The sequence below is a fragment of the Rhinichthys klamathensis genome, unplaced genomic scaffold (genome assembly GCF_029890125.1).
Source record: "Rhinichthys klamathensis goyatoka isolate OS25496 unplaced genomic scaffold, OSU_Roscu_1.1 h1tg000576l_1, whole genome shotgun sequence".
In the NCBI taxonomy this organism is placed as follows: domain Eukaryota; kingdom Metazoa; phylum Chordata; class Actinopteri; order Cypriniformes; family Leuciscidae; genus Rhinichthys; species Rhinichthys klamathensis.
Genome location: NW_026607040.1, coordinates 1,018 through 20,261, shown reverse-complemented (window position 1 = coordinate 20,261; position 19,244 = coordinate 1,018). Strand labels below are relative to the sequence as shown.

At 37.9% G+C, this 19,244-nt stretch overlaps 1 protein-coding gene across 1 annotated transcript in view; it reads right to left on the bottom strand.

Annotated features, from left to right (window-relative positions):
- The window catches only part of LOC130075360 (collagen alpha-1(XIX) chain-like), a gene marked incomplete at its 5' end in the record, with an annotated part of 161,021 nt that extends 142,024 nt beyond the window's left edge, over positions 1 to 18,997 (bottom strand). The window contains 5 exons of the mRNA XM_056239974.1: positions 12,100 to 12,162; positions 12,523 to 12,642; positions 17,607 to 17,687; positions 17,947 to 18,222; positions 18,874 to 18,997. Coding sequence (XP_056095949.1) covers positions 12,100 to 12,162; positions 12,523 to 12,642; positions 17,607 to 17,687; positions 17,947 to 18,222; positions 18,874 to 18,997 — 664 coding nt within the window. The remainder of the gene's footprint in view (positions 1 to 12,099; positions 12,163 to 12,522; positions 12,643 to 17,606; positions 17,688 to 17,946; positions 18,223 to 18,873) is intronic.
- Between the last annotated feature and the right edge of the window lie 247 nt (positions 18,998 to 19,244).

Below are 19,244 nucleotides of genomic sequence, written 5' to 3'. Positions count from 1 at the left end.
AATTCCCTTAAAATCAAAGCCTTTTCTCCCACAAAGCAACTCTACAATTAAGATTCCAGAAGTGTACAGCTCAGTCCGATACAAGCATGTTGAGTCATAAACCTGCAGACTTCGTCCCATGTGGTCTGTCACAGTCTAATCCCAAACTGACTGATAGAAGAGATCCCATCGCCGTAATCTGATTTCAAGCCTCTCCAGCCAACCCAGGATAAAATAAACCTTTCTAGCAGATTATATGCATCTGGTGAAGAACCCCTGGCAGACAAAAAAAATACTTTCATCCAATGCGTCCTCAGAAAGAGTGGAATGGCACTCTGAAGTGTGCAATCGGACCTCAATGTGAAGAAGCACTTCAGACTAGTGACAGAAACTCTATTTGGAAGCCATTTACTATCGCAAGGTGCTATTCAAAGTCTTCCAGACAACCTATCCTTTCTTTAAGCATTTATAAAATAGTCAGGGTGGATAAATGCGTACCTTTCCAGAAATACCATCAAGATCAGGAGAAGAAGCTATGCCCCTGTCACCCTGAGGAATAACAACTTCATTTACAGAAGAAAACGCCAAATACTCTGTCCAGATCTGACAGCTCTTACAGTTCATCAGTGATCTATAACAAGAGTTCTTGATGTATAAATTTGTTGCCTGAAATTGACAAGCCTGAAGCTGACGAGATTTGTATAAGCACCATTAGGTAATGATGTCTATCATAATCGAGGTTCATGGGCTAATTTTCTCCACAGAGTTTTCTAAAAAATTTACAACAGCAATAAAATAATGTAGTATGCGTCCCTGCTGCTTTGGAGCTATTAGACGCTTTTAAAACCTGCTTAAATTTATGTGACGTGTGAATCTTTCAATGGACACTTTAGCTTGGTTTCAAAACATAGTGAACTGCCTTGCTCTGCCTTCTACTTAAATATATACTTATAAATTACTGATTTGGTACACTGTAAACTGGCAATTATATAACTCATCTCACCTGACAGTTGACTTCAGTCGAGTTTGTTACCTAAGCCTAGCTAACAAAACAATAATCTAAAGCATACAACTCTAGAACAAATAAAATATTGGGTAAAGTAATCAATTTTTAATTATACTGAACCATTAACACCATACCGTTCAAAAGTTTAGGGTGAGGATTTTTTAAAAATGTATTTATCAAGGAAATGTTAATTTCAAATGAAATAATATTTCAATTTTTTCAAAAACAACAACAAAAAAATAGCAGTGTAGGTATTTGTATCTTTGTTTTTGATCAATTTTTTTATACTATGATTTGGTACTGATTTTAAGTATATATGATCAACATTTCTCTCATTTGCCAAGTAGGCATGATACGAAAGTTGAAATAGTCTTTTCTTCCCTATTGTGATGTACACTCACCTAAAGGATTATTAGGAACACCTGTTCAATTTCTCATTAATGCAATTATCTAATCAACCAATCACATGGCAGTTACTTCAATGCATTTAGGGGTGTGGTCCTGGTCAAGACAATCTCCTGAACTCCAAACTGAATGTCAGAATGGGAAAGAAAGGTGATTTAAGCAATTTTGAGCGTGGCATGGTTGTTGGTACCAGAAGGGCCGGTCTGAGTATTTCACAATCTGCTCAGTTACTGGGATTTTCACGCACAACTATTTCTGGGGTTTACAAAGAATGGTGTGAAATGGGAAAAACATCCAGTATGCAGCAGTCCTGTGGGTGAAAATGCCTTGTTGATGCTAGAGGTCAGAGGAGAAAGGGCCGACTGATTCAAGCTGATAGAAGAGCAACTTTGACTGAAATAACCACTCGTTACAACCGAGGTATGCAGCAAAGCATTTGTGAAGCCACAACACACACAACCTTGAGGCCGATGGGCTACAACAGCAGAAGACCCCACCGGGTACCACTCATCTCCACTACAAATAGGAAAAAGAGGCTACAATTTGCAAGAGCTCACCAAATTTGGACAGTTGAAGACTGGAAAAATGTTGCCTAGTCTGATGAGTCTCGATTTCTGTTGAGACATTCAGATGGTAGAGTCAGAATTTGCCGTAAACAGAATGAGAACATGGATCCATCATGCCTTGTTACCACTGTGCAGGCTGGTGGTGGTGGTGGTGTAATGGTGTGGGGGATGTTTTCTTGGCACACTTTAGGCCCCTTAGTGCCAATTGGGCATCGTTTAAATGCCACGGCCTACCTGAGCATTGTTTCTGACCATGTCCATCCCTTTATGGCCACCATGTACCATCCTCTGATGGCTACTTCCAGCAGGATAATGCACCATGTCACAAAGCTCGAATCATTTCAAATTGGTTTCTTGAACATGACAATGAGTTCACTGTACTAAAATGGCCCCCACAGTCACCAGATCTCAACCCAATAGAGCATCTTTGGGATGTGGTGGAACGGGAGCTTTGTGCCCTGGATGTGCATCCCACAAATCTCCATCAACTGCAAGATGCTATCCTATCAATATGGGCCAACATTTCTAAAGAATGCTTTCAGCATCTTGATGAATCAATGCCACGTACAATTAAGGCAGTTCTGAAGGCGAAAGGGGGTCAAACACAGTATTAGTATGGTGTTCCTAATAATCCTTTAGGTGAGTGTATATCCGAGTCAAACAGCTTCTTAAACTAGAAAAAAGTAGGGCAGGACTTGATTTAGTCCATTGGGAATTGATTGGATGGTTGTGGTTTTCTATTGCTGTGATGTCATGTGAGTGACAGGTTGTCCCGCACTCGTGCCTAAAAACGTGTCATCAGAGAGAAGTTGCTGCAAGCAACTGGGGAAGTTATTGTGATTGAAGATTATTTACAATAAATACTACAATATTCAATAAAAACGAGTTACTGCAGTGCAATCTGGGATTTGCCATTGAAATGAATATGGTGCCTTAAAATACTGTCTAGATATGTAGCTAACTAAGTTTTGAAAGCGTTTTGTAGTGAAAAGGCACCAATACTGGCAGTGGCTAGCGGCAATACTTCCAAGAGGTTTCGTCTAATCCTACAGGGCGATACAGCTCACTTGTTTTGCATTACCATAGTTTCATGAGAGATATTCATAACATCTGCAGAGAAACATCAGGCTACATTTACCACCTGTCACACAGTACAGTGAAATTCACAGGAATGCTTTGGCAATTTCTGCATCTATCCTCCTAAAATGAGTTACCCTGCGTATTATGAGTGCCCTGCGTATTAAAAGTCCAACAGTGCGGTTTGCAGATTATGGTCCCGTTGCTGCCCACGAAGACACTGGAAAGACTAATGATTTCTCAAGATTACTGAGATCATACAAATCTATTAGTGTGGCATCCATTTTACAGCAAGGAGAGACAGTCGAAAGCCTCCGTTAACATCCACCATAGCGATGCCACTCAAAATATGGAAGTAAAATAATGTCAAATGTTTTTGAAATAAAAAGCCTGTTGAATTGTACTACTTGAAAAAAAATAGGCATTGCATTAACCATGCTTGCATTTTAATGCATTGTATTTTTAGGGCTTGCATTTTTATGGGCTGAAATTTAGCATGGTTGAATATTTAAGCTGTGAATATTTCAATTAAAAACATTTCAAACACATTTTCATTATTAAAAATTCAATAATCCATATTCACCATTCATATTTCATTTCCAAAATATTCAAACTGTTTAAAAATACAACCAATAATATTCAACAGGCAATTTTCGGTCCATTTTATTTCGCTTTGCAAATTCGCTTCCACAAATTCAGTGGTTCAAATTCGACAGTAAATTCAACATTGACGTCCAGGAACTGCAGGAAAAGCAGTAGATTGCCGAGCATACTCTCCATCTGCTGTTAGTCGACCTCACAAGCAGATGGTGCAAAAGCGCTTGTTGTTGACGAAGACATTCATTCATAAAATGGAAATGATTATCTGTGACAATATATACGGAAAAGATGATAAACACACAAAAGCTGTGTTTATGTTTCATTCAATAACTTCATTGTTACTTTCCCTGTGTATTCTACATGTCATCAGCTTTCTCTACCATGAACAGGATTATAATCGGTTTCCCTCAATACCTCATACTCAAGGATTCCCTTTCCGTTGGGACAAAACGCTTAACACATACAGTGATATGAAAGACCAATCTTGCACCTTATTGGGGATGTAGGCTGTAGGCTACTATAGGCTACTACAGGCAAGAAGATGGACTCAGATAATAAACTTTAGCGCAAAGTTTCATGCTGAGCGTTTCGTGATATACTGGCATAAAATCAACACTTGATTAATTAATACTAACACATTCTATTCTATTCTATTTCTCTCTCTCTCTCTCTCTCTCTCTCTCTCTCTCTCTCTCTCTCTCTCTCTCTCTCTATATATATATATATATATATATATATATATATATATATATATATATATATGTATATATATATACATATATATATATAAAGTCATAAAGTCCTAAAATGCCTACGTGTATTGCATTAGCTTAAACTGGGATCATAGCACTTGCATATTGTTGTCCTCCTATTGTTAGTTTAACTGTAAATCGCTTTGGATAAAAGCGTCTGCTAAATGACTAAATGTAAAATTGGCTTGACATTGGACATTCGCACATTTAGGGACCGTCTCTAAAGTTGCATACAACATTGGCATGTACGTTTCTAACTTCAATCGCAAACTTAAATTTATTTGAATAAATATAAAAAATCCAAAGGGTGCGCATTATGCCTGACACTACATGAACACTTACAGTTGGTTTTATGACTGTAAGTCGTTCTATTCAAATGCTATTGAAGTTAGAAACGTGTATACCAAAGTCGTATACACTTTAGAGACAGTCCCTAAATGTGCGAATATCCAACATCAAGCCAACTTAATGCCAGTCTATCACTGGGAAACGCTTAGCTGTGCGCGTTATTCTGAGTCCGTCTGCTTGCCTGTGAGTTTGGACTTTTACATCACTAGTCCATTAAGCTACGTTAAGCGTATATGTCCAGCAGGGGAATCCTGAAGTATTGAGGGAAACCCTAATAGCCTGCATGCAGCACATCGCCACAATATAAAGTTAAGGCAACTAAACAACCAAGAGAAATATATGTCAACCTCAAAAATGTAACATTGGATCTGTATATCCGCATCGGGGAATAAAATTATGATCTCGTTCACGGTAGAGAAATATGCATGTAGGCTACACAGGAAAAGTAACCGTGAAGGCACCGAATTTAACAAAAACAGCCGTCATAATAATCACAAATAAACTTACATTGCTGTAAATGAGTTTTATGAATGAATGACTTGCTCTAATTTTGCTGGTCTTCATCAACAACAAGCGCTTTTGCACCCCCTGCTGGTGAGGTCGACTAACAGCAGATGGAGAGTATGCTCGGCAATCTACTGCTTTTCCTGCAGTTCCTGGACATCAATGTTGAATTTACTGTCGAATTTGAACCACTGAATTTGTGGAAGCGAATTTGTGGAAGCGAATTTGCAAAGCGAAATAAAATGGACCGAAAATTGCCTGTTGAATATTATTGGTTGTATTTTTAAACAGTTTGAATATTTTGGAAATGAAATATGAATGGTGAATATGGATTATTGAATTTTTAATAATGAAAATGTGTTTGAAATGTTTTTAATTGAAATATTCTCAGCTTAAATATTCAACCATGTTGAATTTCAGCCCATAAAAATGCAAGCCCTAAAAATGCAATGCATTAAAATGCAAGCATGGTTAATGCAATGCCTATTTTTTTTTCAAGTAGTGCAATTCAACAGGCTTTTTATTTCAAAAACATTTGACATTATTTTACTTCCATATCAAAATGTCATACCTTCTCTCCTGGTGTAACAGACAGTTTGTCTTTTCCTGCATCCCCCTGGAGAAGACATGGCAGATGGGCATGTTGGTGGACAATCCCGTATTGACACATTAAGCAGTGGGTTTTGAGGTCTATAGTGCTCTGCACCATTACAGCTGTCTGGGGCTCTTTGTAACACACTAGCCAGCAGCTGCAGAGCTGGATAATATTACTCGATAATTGGGAGGCTACAAGCTCAAGACCCACAGTAACCTTGTTTGACGTGCCTGCGAACATTAGAGTCAAGGTTAATAGAGTAAAACTACTGCAAGTCTGTGGTCCATGTGTAGTACTAGCAGGGATATGCTGAACATGCCATGGTTTTGGAATATCGTCTTAAATTGTAATTGAGTAGGGACCTATTCTATTATATAATAACAAACTACATGTATAAAATAACACATGTCTGTCTAGCAAACCTAGCAGCAGTGCATCTTTTGGTCTTTCTGTGTCTTTCTTGCTAATGCCAGCCACTTCCAGGGCTGTGTTCTGTGACTTTGTGCCTGACAACAAAAAGTGAGAGTGAAATACAACTATTTATTACGTTTGATAAACGACAAAGGGCAACGGTGTTTGTTTAAACTGCAGCTCGGAAAAGATAACTGCGCCGCTCGTTAACATGCGCGTGCACAAAATTAAACGCGCACTTTCCAGCAAAACATCTGTGGGGACCAGTACAATATGGGCGTGATGGCACTCCTCATTATAGGCGGACATACTTTTAAAACAAGACAATGATTATCTAGTCTCCAAGTCAGTTTACTTACAACTCTGAAATAAAGCAAGATGGAAAGCAATGTATTGACATTGACTATTGATTTATAGGCTATATTGCATTTAAAATGTTGATTGGCTGGACATACTGGTCAATATGGATCCACATCCCTCAGTAAATAATAACCATCGAGTATCAGGTTTTTTTTCATTCACAGGATGCATTTTTGATATAAATAAATAAATTTGTACTATTTAAAATGTGATTTCTTGATATTAAGAATGTACTTTTTCTAGTAACAATGTCTATTTCTGATATCAGGAATTACATTTTCATTAGTACTAGATAAAGGAGGGAGGATTGTAGTGGGAGCACTGGGGTGTCAGGTGTGACTGTTTGGCAATGGCAAATGGTTTACATGGCTCATGGGTCAGGTAGGAGGGCCCCTTAACAGAATTTGCTTAGGGCCCCAGGGAAGTCAGGATCGGCTCTGATCTACGGGACAAAGTGTATGCGCGTTGTGGACCCGCCTATAGGCGCATATTACTAATGCGCTCTTTAAATAAAAAATAAATATTGCGCCATTGACTTTAGACCAGGTTTCAGTTGGTCAATGGCGCAGTCCATTTCAGTTGCCTCAAAATAGCAACGCGCCAACAATGCGCCCGAACACACCTCGTTTTCAGACCAGCACGCCAATGAGCGAACAGATGGCCGCAAATGCATTTGCTATTTAAACAACGTGGCGCAGGACGTGAAAATGATAACTGCGTCAGGCTGAAGCTAGCAACACTTTATTTTGATGGTCCCTTTTGAACATTCTGTTGACTATAAGTAACTTTGCAACTACATGTCAACTAGCTCTCATTAGAGTATTAGTAGACGGTCTGCTTTATATCTGCTAACTCTTTATTGTGTTGGTCCTTCAACAGACTTTCTACTGACTATAAGTAACTTTGCAAGTACATGTCAACTTATTCTAACTCTAACCCTGCCAGTCTACTAATACTCTACTAACACTCTAATGAGAGTTAGTAGACATGTAGATGCAACATTACTTATAGTCAACAAAATGTGTTAAATGGACTATCAAAATAAAGTGAAACCAAACACACTTGGATCGCATCTGGTGCCGCATTGCACTGGGTGTATGATAGGGCCCTAAGTGTTGTGTTCATTTCTTTTACTTGATAATCTGCTGAACAAACAGTTTTGTTTTGTTTTACAGTGAAAGTTTTTCACTGAAATTTGCAGTAGACACAAAGAAATGAAGTGGTGGAGGGAAAAACAATAAAACACCAACTTCCTATTTTGTCATTAAGCCATAGGGTCCATCAATCAAGCTACACTCATGCTGTCAAATTCACCTAAAAATAACTTTGACATTCCCTAGATTTTAATCCGTTTACAAATAACAATATTGAGTGAGCTTTAATGAATTGCGAGGCCATTAAAACAACTACTCCGGTTCATAAATAATTCAAGCATGCCGGTGGCCCCTGAATTTAGGTTTGCTGCCCAAAAATCACTCATGTCGTTTTGGTTCCTAGTCGAATATTGGATTACAGGGAGAGAGAGAACTCTAAGGGAGGCAGTGTGGTCAGAAAGTACATCTCCATAACAACAAAACCAGCCCAGGTAATTGCATTTTGGACGTGTTGTGCATCGGCTAGTATTAAGGATCTAGAAATGCTGGTTCGCTCTGAACAGAACTCCTCATGCGATTAATCCCACTTCACTCAATCCATGAAACACGATTGCGACTGGCAATTTTCATCGCTGGGTACAAACTCTTTTGAGAAACACGTTCGAAGTGATCCACAGAAAGGGTTCTTGTGTAGGTCACTGCAATTAACCTTTGGGTGACATTCGGTGAGCTTAATAGCTCAGAACGCTGTAATAGCCGTACACTACCTTGCAAATCGGCTGCATTTTATATTCGGTCTCTCTTCTGGGGTTGACCGTGTTCACGGTCAGAGACTGTGACTTTCTTTCGGTTTTTAAAAAGATTTAATGAAACGCATCACTAATACATCCATTAAACACCTGGCTCTCAAGACCATGTTCTGTAAGTGCATTAAATGGCTGTTGGTTAGTAGTCTTACAACATATTACACTAATTGCCTGGTTTATTCATCTAATGTTTAATGTAACCGGATTTAAGTTAATACTTAGGTTAAAACATTTAAACACAATTGGTTTTTAGCATACATTATGCTTGCAAAAAGCAAAATACAGATCCTTTAGAATACATGAATGGTACACAAGACACCATGCAATTCAATATAGTGAAAAATACTATCAGGCAATTCAAAGATAGACACTCTAGTAAGTAAATAAGTTCTGCCTGCAGTCTATAAATATAAGATTTTATTTCCCCCCTTTTCCATTCACCGTGCTGCAGTAAATCTAGCCTGTGCTCTAATACATATGCATCCTCCCATCCTCCATAACTTTGCATTTCTTTTCTTAAAATAAAAAACATCACTAAGAATGGTGTGTCGTTGACAAATTACATCGCCAACACAAAGCTTGAAATCCCTGTTTGATACCAGCTTGCTCGTCTATGATATTGAAATGTTTCTCTTTGAGGAAGCAATAAGAGAACAGAGTCAGCAGGAGACGCCGGAAATATCGCCAGCCGTGAAATGCGTGTGCTTCGTTTATCTGTAATGCGTTTTCAGTTTCCAACATCCATGAATTCCCACATTGCAAAAAAAAAAAAAAAAAAAAAAAAAAAGGTGGGCCCGATTCTTCACCCATTGCTGGATATGAGCCTTTTGGCTTAAACAACCTCCGAAAAATGGGGCTTAGCTTTCGCATTATGAGTTTAATGTAAATGTGGCAAATACACACAATAGGCTTATGTAACCACAACGATAATTTACATAAAGATGCCATGTCGTTTATTAGGCCAACGTTATGCCAGCAGAACACTACTAAAAGATGACAAACACTTTGACACGCAAAAACAACCAACATTTTAATAAAAATGACTTTACAGGGGCCAATGCAAATGTTTTCTAGAATGAGAGTGTCCCTCCCCATCATAACACCTGAAACAGCACTAAAAACAATATTTCAGCCCGTTTTTAAGATTTACAGATTTCAATTGTAGTAAAATTCCAAATTAAATTGATTAATCCTTACATATTATTCATATTATGGATTATGAATATTAAGTAAAAAACTAGAGCTTAATAAAACATTAGTATACATTCTTAATTGATAATATGTAAGGATTATTTCATTTCATTTTATGAAATTTTCCTATACAATTGACATTCGTAAATCTTTTTTTGAAAAAGCCTTTTTTTTTTTTGTGTAGCATTAGAAATTGAAAATGGTACACTGCTGTGCCATTAAACAAAGGCTATTGACTATATTAAAAGAAAATATGTCACAAGAAAGAAAAAAAACATTTGTCAAACAGTTTTATGGGGTCTTGTGAAAAATAAGTTGTTAAAATGAGCATGGAAAGAAGTTAATTATATTCTGTTTGCAAAACTTTACACCCACTTAATGAGTGCCATGAGTGCAAACTTTTCTAATCTACACATTCATAAAACTACTACTAATATGGCCAACAAATTAAGTGCGTCAAGACTATTTTGACAGTGAATTTTATATAATGAGCGAGTGGCAAGACAAAACCCTTTAGACAAAAATGTATGAATAATTTATACTAGACAATAACTGCTAACAAAATAACACTCAAAAAGACCTCATGCAATTAAAAATGTACGGTTTTGTCTTTTAGTCCATATTTGTGAGCTCTGAGTCTGTCCAGACTAAGTAGCTCACTGTGTCCAAAGACAAATATGCTAAAATATTTGACATTAAATGAGAAAATGGCAACAAAATAAGTGTCTAAATGTCCCCCAAGAAATCAAAGTCAAATTTAAGAAAATGAATGACTTGTTCACTAAGGTCTATATAGTTTCATTGTCCAATAAAATGCTTTCTAGAAGAATGTTAATGTCCCTTCGTCTAATACCATCACGAACAAGGGGCAACAATTTAAGTGTGTCCCGACAGTTCTGACACTGAGCTCTGATTAACGACCGCCCTACTGTGACAAGACGAAAGTCAGAGGCAGATATGCAAGCGTGTTTCATTCTAAAATAGGACAATGGAAGAAAAAAAATTCTCTGTGATGACCTATTGACTTTAAACTACTGCAAATGGAGATTTGAGTCTCCGACAAGTGTTAAACCCGATCCTAGAATATCCCATGGGATTGTCCACTTATTCCACGGGAGCTATGTAGCATTCCAGCCATGACAACTTGAGAACCGGAGCATGCACATACACAGTGTAGCGATCCACAAAAAAAGAAAACAATAGCCTAGAGTGTCATGAAATGCTGAATTATCCAATTATCTGCCCGTATACTGTAACGATACTTGAGACTCCAGTAGCCAAACAATGATTTTATCAAGCATAGAGGCACCTGGAAAACTATAAAATTCACTTTCACCTTCAGTAGGCCTCCGTTAAAATTTTAAATTCACAGCTCTGATGCAATGTCTTGGAAATGCATCATAAATTCAATATGTGCTATTGGTCATGTTCTTGTGACAAATGTAATTACACTTGTCCTGTATATTCTATTACATTGAGAAAATACTGCATGATATTTCATGAAACACATTTAGCGTGACATTGAACAGTCATTCGTTTCAATCAGGATTCAATCACTGAAAAACTTGACGTCTGAAGCAGCAGGAGCAACAAAATGCAACAATATAACAAACTCCAGTTGTCAAGATATAAAGGAAGCTTTGTTGTTGGACTGAGCAATTAACTGAACAAACATGTGTCTGATAAATGTCATACACATAGTCAACAATTCCATTTGCAACAAAGGCCACAGTAATGTGACTGTTGTGCAGGATAATTTGGAAGAGATCAATAGAAAAACTGTAGTCTCATTTCCTACCGGATTTGAAAACAAAAAAACAACTATTTTGGCAGCAGCCGCATTAAATATGTAAAAAGTAAAGCAACATTTCTCAGAAGTTGGTCCTATAGGAGTGCGAATTTATTGGCTGCTTGTTCCCAAAAGGCATTCCGAATTTCCCACCCCGGACTAAGCAAGTGGTTCTTGTCAAGAAACGTCTCTATTCCAAAACACAACAAACTAATTTGACTAATGACCTTAAAGACCATTTGTCCTTAACAAATATATCATCAGCTGTTCATTTGTGTGAATTCCAAACATTCTTACAGTGGCTCCAAACTCTAAGTGACACAAGGAAGGGAACATGTCTATTTACTGCCAAGATCCTTAACACCTCACAGAGAAGTCAAAAATGTGTTGGGATAATAATAACTAACGAATTAAAGTGTACCACAAATGTTATGATAATGACAAGAAAACTGCCATAAAGCAACTTGTACTGAAAACCAGAGATTTGTGAATCTTAATGCGCATGCACTCTGTCACGTCTTTTAAAGGACACATCTATTAAATGTCACTGAACAAAGAACTAAGCCATTTTGTATTATTTAGAATCAATGCGTGATTGATGAAACCCATTCCTTACCATGTCTCCTTTATCTCCCTTTTGTCCAGAATGTCCTGCCAAAACCGGAAGCCCTTGATCCCCCTTTTAAATACACATAAGTTACATAATGCAATGTTAATATGCTAAACGGGCTCAGGTCTAAAACACTGTGATCAAAATTCAAAGAGGAGTCCTAGCCTGAACTCTGGCTCTTTGTACTTCAGAAGAGATTAGCTGAGCATCGCCCGCTGATGAAGTGCATGTCTGTGCCCAAACACCCCCTTATTTGTGCTAAATTGCTTCTAATAAGCTGTTATTTCTGTCTCTGGCTGTCATCCAGGTATACGGACTGGCATAAATGTGCTTTAATTGGCCATTAATTTTGCATGCGGCATTACCTCAGGATCCATTGTTGAGTGCTAACTCGCTCATTTTAGGAATGCTTTCATGGTTTAACTTTACCTTCAGAGCGGGACAGTGGCATCGGTCGGTGGGGAGCTGAGCTGGCATGGACAGCATTCTGTGGAGGTATCCTGTGACCAGCGGGGCCGCTGTGGGGTTGTGGGTCACTACAGGTTCACACTGGTCAGATTGAAAATAAGGCAATGCATGAGACAGTGTTAAATTATTCAGACAATTATTGTAGACCAAGATGATCAATTATTATGCTTTGAATAGGATATGTGGGGGATTTTCTACATGCATATGCATCTTCTGAAATGCAAGACACTGGCAAACTTTGTTCTGCTAAATGTATCATTTGGTGCTGTAAAGTCATATTAATATGAGTTCAATTCTGAAGAATTTGGGAAGAGCATGTGTGCAGTTTCTGGTAAAACTTTACATTAAGGTTCATTAGTTAACATGAACTAAGAATGAACATTTCTTCTTCGGCATTTATTAATCTTAGTTAATATTCATTTCAACATTTACTAATACATTATTAAAATCAAAGGTTGCACTTGTTAACATTAGCTAATCCACGGTGAACTAACATGACCAAACAATGAGAATGTGTATTAACTAACATTAAATAAGTTAGTTAATACAAAAGTATATATACTGTAACAAATGGATTGCTCATTGTTAGGTAATGTTAGTTAATACATTAAATAATGTTAACTAATGAACCTTATTGTAAACTATTTTACAAATTTCTTCAGTATTACTGTGCAAAATTAAAGAGTAAATACCATATTTACTGTATATATTGTAGGCAAACAACCTTTTCTTCCAGCACTCATTTTGTTCTCTTTGTCCTATAGTATTTGGTTTACGTGTGAGAAACTATTTTGTTCAAAAGAAAGTTCTCTGAATCACATTTCTGAATTGCCAACATAGTCATACAATGATAGATTTTTTTCAGTGAAGTTATTCAAGTTATATAGAAGTTATTTTTAATGAAATTAAAACCAAACCATATAGTCTTATTCCTATGGAGCCCCTAAAGGGACACTGTGGTGGGAAAAAAATATGAGATGCGAGGAAAGTCAATGCTTTTGCATTCTCTCGTAAATGTTTTGCGTTCCCGAGAAACTTTGCATTCGCTCGCATAAAGTTTGCGTTCCTCCGAGAAACTTTGCATTTGTTCGCAAAACATGTTCTTTGCGAACGAATGCAAAGTTTCTCGAGGGAACAAAAAACAACAAAAGCATTGACAAATAATTTTCCTCCCATTTCATGTTTTTCCTTTCCCATGTCCCTTTAGGGGCTCCTTGGATTTCCAAATAAATTATGCTTAAGAGGCAGTTTTTTTAGTGAATCCAAAACATACAGAGGACGGTTATTTAATACATTTATTTCATTTATTAGTACATTTATTTCAGCTCTAAAAACATTAAAAAGTCAATAATTGCAAAAAAGGTAGTTCAACTTTTAAATATAAACCATGTATTATTTAAATTATCTCATCATTTGGTCATTGTTTTGTTACATATATACATATATCTTGTTCAAAGCCCTACAATAATTGTTAATAAAGTGATGGTGCCTAAGGCAATCGAATGTGTTGCCCAAATACTTGACCGGCCCTGTTAGCCACTTGGACCATTCCACTTCCATGTGGAAATCGCAAATGAAACATTATCCCAAACGCTGAGAAGGGGGATTAGCAAACAAATGTAAAGACCATGTCCCAATTACAACATTGAGCAGGGATGTGGATTTTCTCTAATCCAATCGTTTAAGACAGTATGTTGCCTTTAATTAATCAGAAATTATTGCCTGGAGCAACGCGAGCTAAAAGGATGCCCTCAAGTGATTTGTCCACAGTGGAAACATTGTCCAACAACAATACATGGAAATTGCAATGGCTCTGTTCCAAAACCTACTGCATTGCCTACATGGACAGCATTTTAAGTGTTTCAAAAGGTACAATGCCTTATTTAGGTCAAATTCTGAGGCAACAAACCCAAAAGAGCCCATGTCACACGGGATCCGCCACTCTCTTACGAGTCTACATGTCCTCCAGGAACCTTCGGTCGGTAAGTGAGCAGTGCCTTGTGGTATCAGTGCCATTACAGAGAGGCACAAAAATCAATCTCAAGAACGTTTTCATTTCTTGCTGTGGAATGATCTTCCAAGCCCTATCAGGACAGCCGAATCCCTGACAATTTTCAAGAATTGTTAAGCTTGATTTCTCACAACTTGTGTGCATTTTCTGGGCGAGACGGAGCAAACCGCGGAGATAATAGAGTCGCACGAACACTCACGTTGTGCAGTCGAGCCATAGACAGTAAAAAAAAAGGACACAGCGACCCCATATACTTCAACGGAGAAAAGTGAAGTCAATTAGAAGCACTCACTTCCTGAAGGCTGAGCGCACTGCGCAGGCTCAAACTGAGCTTGACGACGTTGATGTGACGTGAGTAACCTGACTCAAAGTCGTACGTCTTCTAGTAGCTGTGCCAAGAGGAATCTGAATCATTCCCTTCCGAATCTTGCAGAGACGGAGAGCGTGAGTAGCAGCTGTTCATGAGCTAGTAGCAGCTGTTCATGAGCTAGCAGCAGGAGCAACTTTATGACTCTCTATGGGCTTCTCCCTTGACTTTATGCCTCCACGTCCCCCCGATTGCGCGGCGAGCTTCTCCTCCTGTCTATACGGTAATTTCTCTACTGTGCGACAGAGAGTCGCGTGTTATGACGCAATCGTTAGCCTATTTTTACAAAAACTGCTTCTACGGGGCCATAACGTAAGATACAAGGTAATGGAGCCTTTTATACATTGTCGTGTTTCTTTAGAAATAAACAATGGACAAATGGAGTCTTTAAACGCCTCGGATGTAAAGTTATTCGCTGTCAAAGTGACGCCAAAATGAATGGGAGTCAATGGAATGCTAACAGCAGGTGAAGGCTTGCTAGCCAATGGCGGCCCCCCAGGCAGACTTCAGTTTCCGGCTGGTGGATTACCCCCTTGAGTTGAGCACAGAAGACCAACGGCCAAAGTCAAGAACTTCTTTAAATAATAGATTACATTTTGGTTTGTTTTTAACTAAACTCTACCATACACTTGGAATACGCCACGTGTTGCATGGGACTATTCGGTGATACTTTTGATGCTGATCGCTATTCACTGCCATTATATGGACCATAGACTGTAAAAAAAGATGGACGACGCCCCTTCGCTCTTTTCCATTGGAGAGAACTGAAGCCGCCAGTGTCCCGATATGGCGCAGACATATTGGAATTTGAGTTTGCGCAGTAGCGTTTTCTGGACCAGTCATGCGCAGTAGTGAGCAGGAAGTAAAGCCGCGAAATCAAGGCCCCGCCCCCACTCTCGCTGAATCAATCGTAAGCACACGCACCTGCACTTTTCTTAAGTGGCCTTGTCTGCTCCGTTCCTCTCCAATGATGTCTGCTGATTGCAGTACCTCGTTAAAATAAGGTAAATACAACTACTAACCACATAGTCAACATTATGAAAAAAAGTCTGTTAGTACTTCAGTGACTACTTCGCACAGAGAAGCTGTCAATCACAGCTGTCAATCATGATGTCACAGCACCGTTTTTATAGCATCAAATAACTAGCTAAAAACTAACTTATTTTAAAAACAAACACTTGAAATTACATCAACGTGATAGAAACTACAGTAAATGACAGAAACTATCTTTAGAAAAAAGATATGTAAAGTGTAATTTAATTATTTAGTTGGTCTCAAGTCCCGTTGAATAACATGGGGAGGCGGGATTTATGACCTATACTAGGACCGGTCACCGGGGGGGCGATCAAGACGTTTTGGCTTCACTTCAAGACGTTTTGGCTTCACTTTTGAGGGCTTGTGCGGCACGCTTGATATGGACAAGCGCGAGAGGTACAATTTTTCAAAATTCTCCTTTTGTGGTGCATAAAAGAAAGAAGGCCACACAGCATCCAAACTAAACCAGGGTGAGTAAACAATGACTTAATTTTCATTTTAGGGTGAAACTATCCCTACTTAAAAAAATATCTATCTACTTGACTATATTACTTTGTCTATGCTCTCAATATTTCTAAATCTCTCCCTATTCTAGCTTGTAATATCCTGAGCAATTAATTAAACTTTGTATTGCTAGCACTTCTTTATTGCCTCTTTAAGATGAATCGCTTGTTGTATTCCTCAATTGTATGTCGCTTAGGATGAAAGTTTCTGCTAAATGAATAAATGTAAATAGATCCTTTGCAGAGAAGGAAATCCACTGCACTGTGCACTGCAATGAGATCAGTAAAAAACATTGAAAACACCAGTGGGCAAAAGGGAGATGATTATAAATATTGACCAAAAACTGAAAATGTTCAGCCAATGCCTTAAACTTAAGTCTATTTCTCAAACAAAACCATCACTTGTGCACTTGTGAGGAAGCTGTCTATGTAAGCAGCAGATGGAAGGTAGCTCACTTGATTTTGGAATGGAGCCTTTGAAAACTACCCCAACAAATCAAACAAAAAGAGACACTTCAATCTTTCAAACATTACCTGAAAGAATAAGGTTATTCAAAAGCAGTGTTAAAATGTGACTGGCCGGTTCAAATATTATTTTATGAATATGTCAAGCCTTTACACCGTTGATTTTCACCACATGGGGACTTTAATGTTGTTTATATGTCTATGTGGTATTTTTAATATACCACAAATTCATAAGTGAGCACCATTGCTGAGTATTTTCTCCTTAAAACCGCAGTGAACCAAAGACAGTCTCAAAAATTGCGGTTTGAAACCGCTGGTGTTTCTGACGTCACAAAGTAAACTACCTTGAAACCAATCAGGTCAACGAGTGGATCTCTGAGCTGGTGTGAGTGAGTGGAGGCGGGGCTAATTTGCATATTCATAGAACCGTGTATACTAAACGAGGCAAGGGTGTAGAGTTACATTCAAGCTATTTTAAGGCATGAAGAATTTATTTTTCAAGGGAAAAACTTTTAAATATGTCATTTTGGTGATCAAACTTGAGGTTTAAGGGTTACAATTATTGACCACAGGTGGACTATAAGTTTAGTGCAAAAATGATGGGCTGGGTTTACAGTCGGTTAGGATTTGTATCACACTGCAGGACCATACACCTGTATCTTACCGTAACTCCAGGAGAATCGCAGCATCTGTCCAGGTCGGCTATTCTAGAATCACAGAAGATCAGAATCTCTTGAAGCTCAATCTGTAAAGGTAAACTGACATTTATTGCCATGAACACACATAACTGATAAACGAATGCAACAGACTGGCAGTAAACAGGTTCAGACTTGAAGTTAGTGAAGTTCCCTTAATATATTAGTGGTTGCCATCATAGTTTGAGGTGAGCCTTCACATTCACTAACTGTACTAAATGTTCCAAGTGTTTGCATTCATATTCAGCGTTAGCAACTGAGTGTTGCCTTATTTATGACCATTGATGAGAACCTCGGTCCAAAACTCACATCCACTGGACGTCCGTCCTCCACTCGAGTGGTGATGAAGGTGCGTCCGCTCGCATCCATGCCAGACCTTTCAGCAGTCACCTGACGTTCGATTAATTTGCAGTCCAGGTAGATGGAGACGGCGTTGCTCTCGACAGAAACGCCCAGCTTGTGAAACTGTCGATCGAAGAGGGCGTGTAGGTCTCGGTTCTTGAAGATGTACAGGAGGCTGTTCTTCAGAAAACTCTGAGCTAAAAACTCTACTGTTTTTTTAGCCCCATCCACTATTAATGACACCTAAATGAAGTAGAAAAGATGAACATTAGTGGTTCATTAAGACAGTTAATGAGATAAGCTGAATGAAGTCTGAAGAGATTGCTTTGCAAGAGTTCTATTTAAATAATGATCATTTTGTCAGTCTTGTAGAAGTTCTAGGGATGCACGATATATCAGCCACCATTATCGGCATCGACTGAAATGTTCATTTTTAATGTTATTGGCCGATATATTAAAGTCGATAAATAATAAACATTTTCTTTCAGCCGAGACATTTCAGATGCGCACTGTTAGCCATGGTTTTGAATTGCTGGAAATATAATTAGAATCACTTCAAAAAAGGAAAATACAGTTAAGTACAACATGTGCAGCACAAGTCTGTCATATAAGCTACATACAATTAAAATGTGAACATTAAAATTGTGTGATTGATTGGGACATGACATTTAATGGAGAGACTTTATTTTATCAGGCTCTTAAAAATGATATAAAAATTTGGATTTATTTATCAGCCAATATATTGGTTATCGGCTTTCAAATATAAAGAATTATCAGTTATCGGTATTTGCCAAAATGTTCATATCGGTGCATCCCTAGTTTTGAGCATACCCTGATTGATCAATGTCTATTTTACAGATAAAAAATTAATGAAATCTAAAATATTTTACACACCTGTGTATCTCCACTTTTATCAAAGATCTGCAGAACAAACCAGCGATCTCTCTTTGTGGTTTTTCTGAGGCGGAACGTGGCAATAATGGAGTATTCATGAGAAAGTCCATTTGGGAACACAGATCTTTAGACAAGAGACACAACACCAACATCTAGAATTAAAGGTTTATCAAAATAAAAAGTAGATTACAAAAAAAAAAAAAAAAACATACTACCGTTTCGAAGTTTGGGAGTAAGCCGCTTATGCTTAGTTTCTTACCAATTAAGGCTTGAAAAAAAAATACAGTAAGAACAGTAAAACTATGAAATATTATTGTTATTGCAAAATAATATTAATAAACAGTTGTGCTGCTTAATATTTTTGTGGAAAC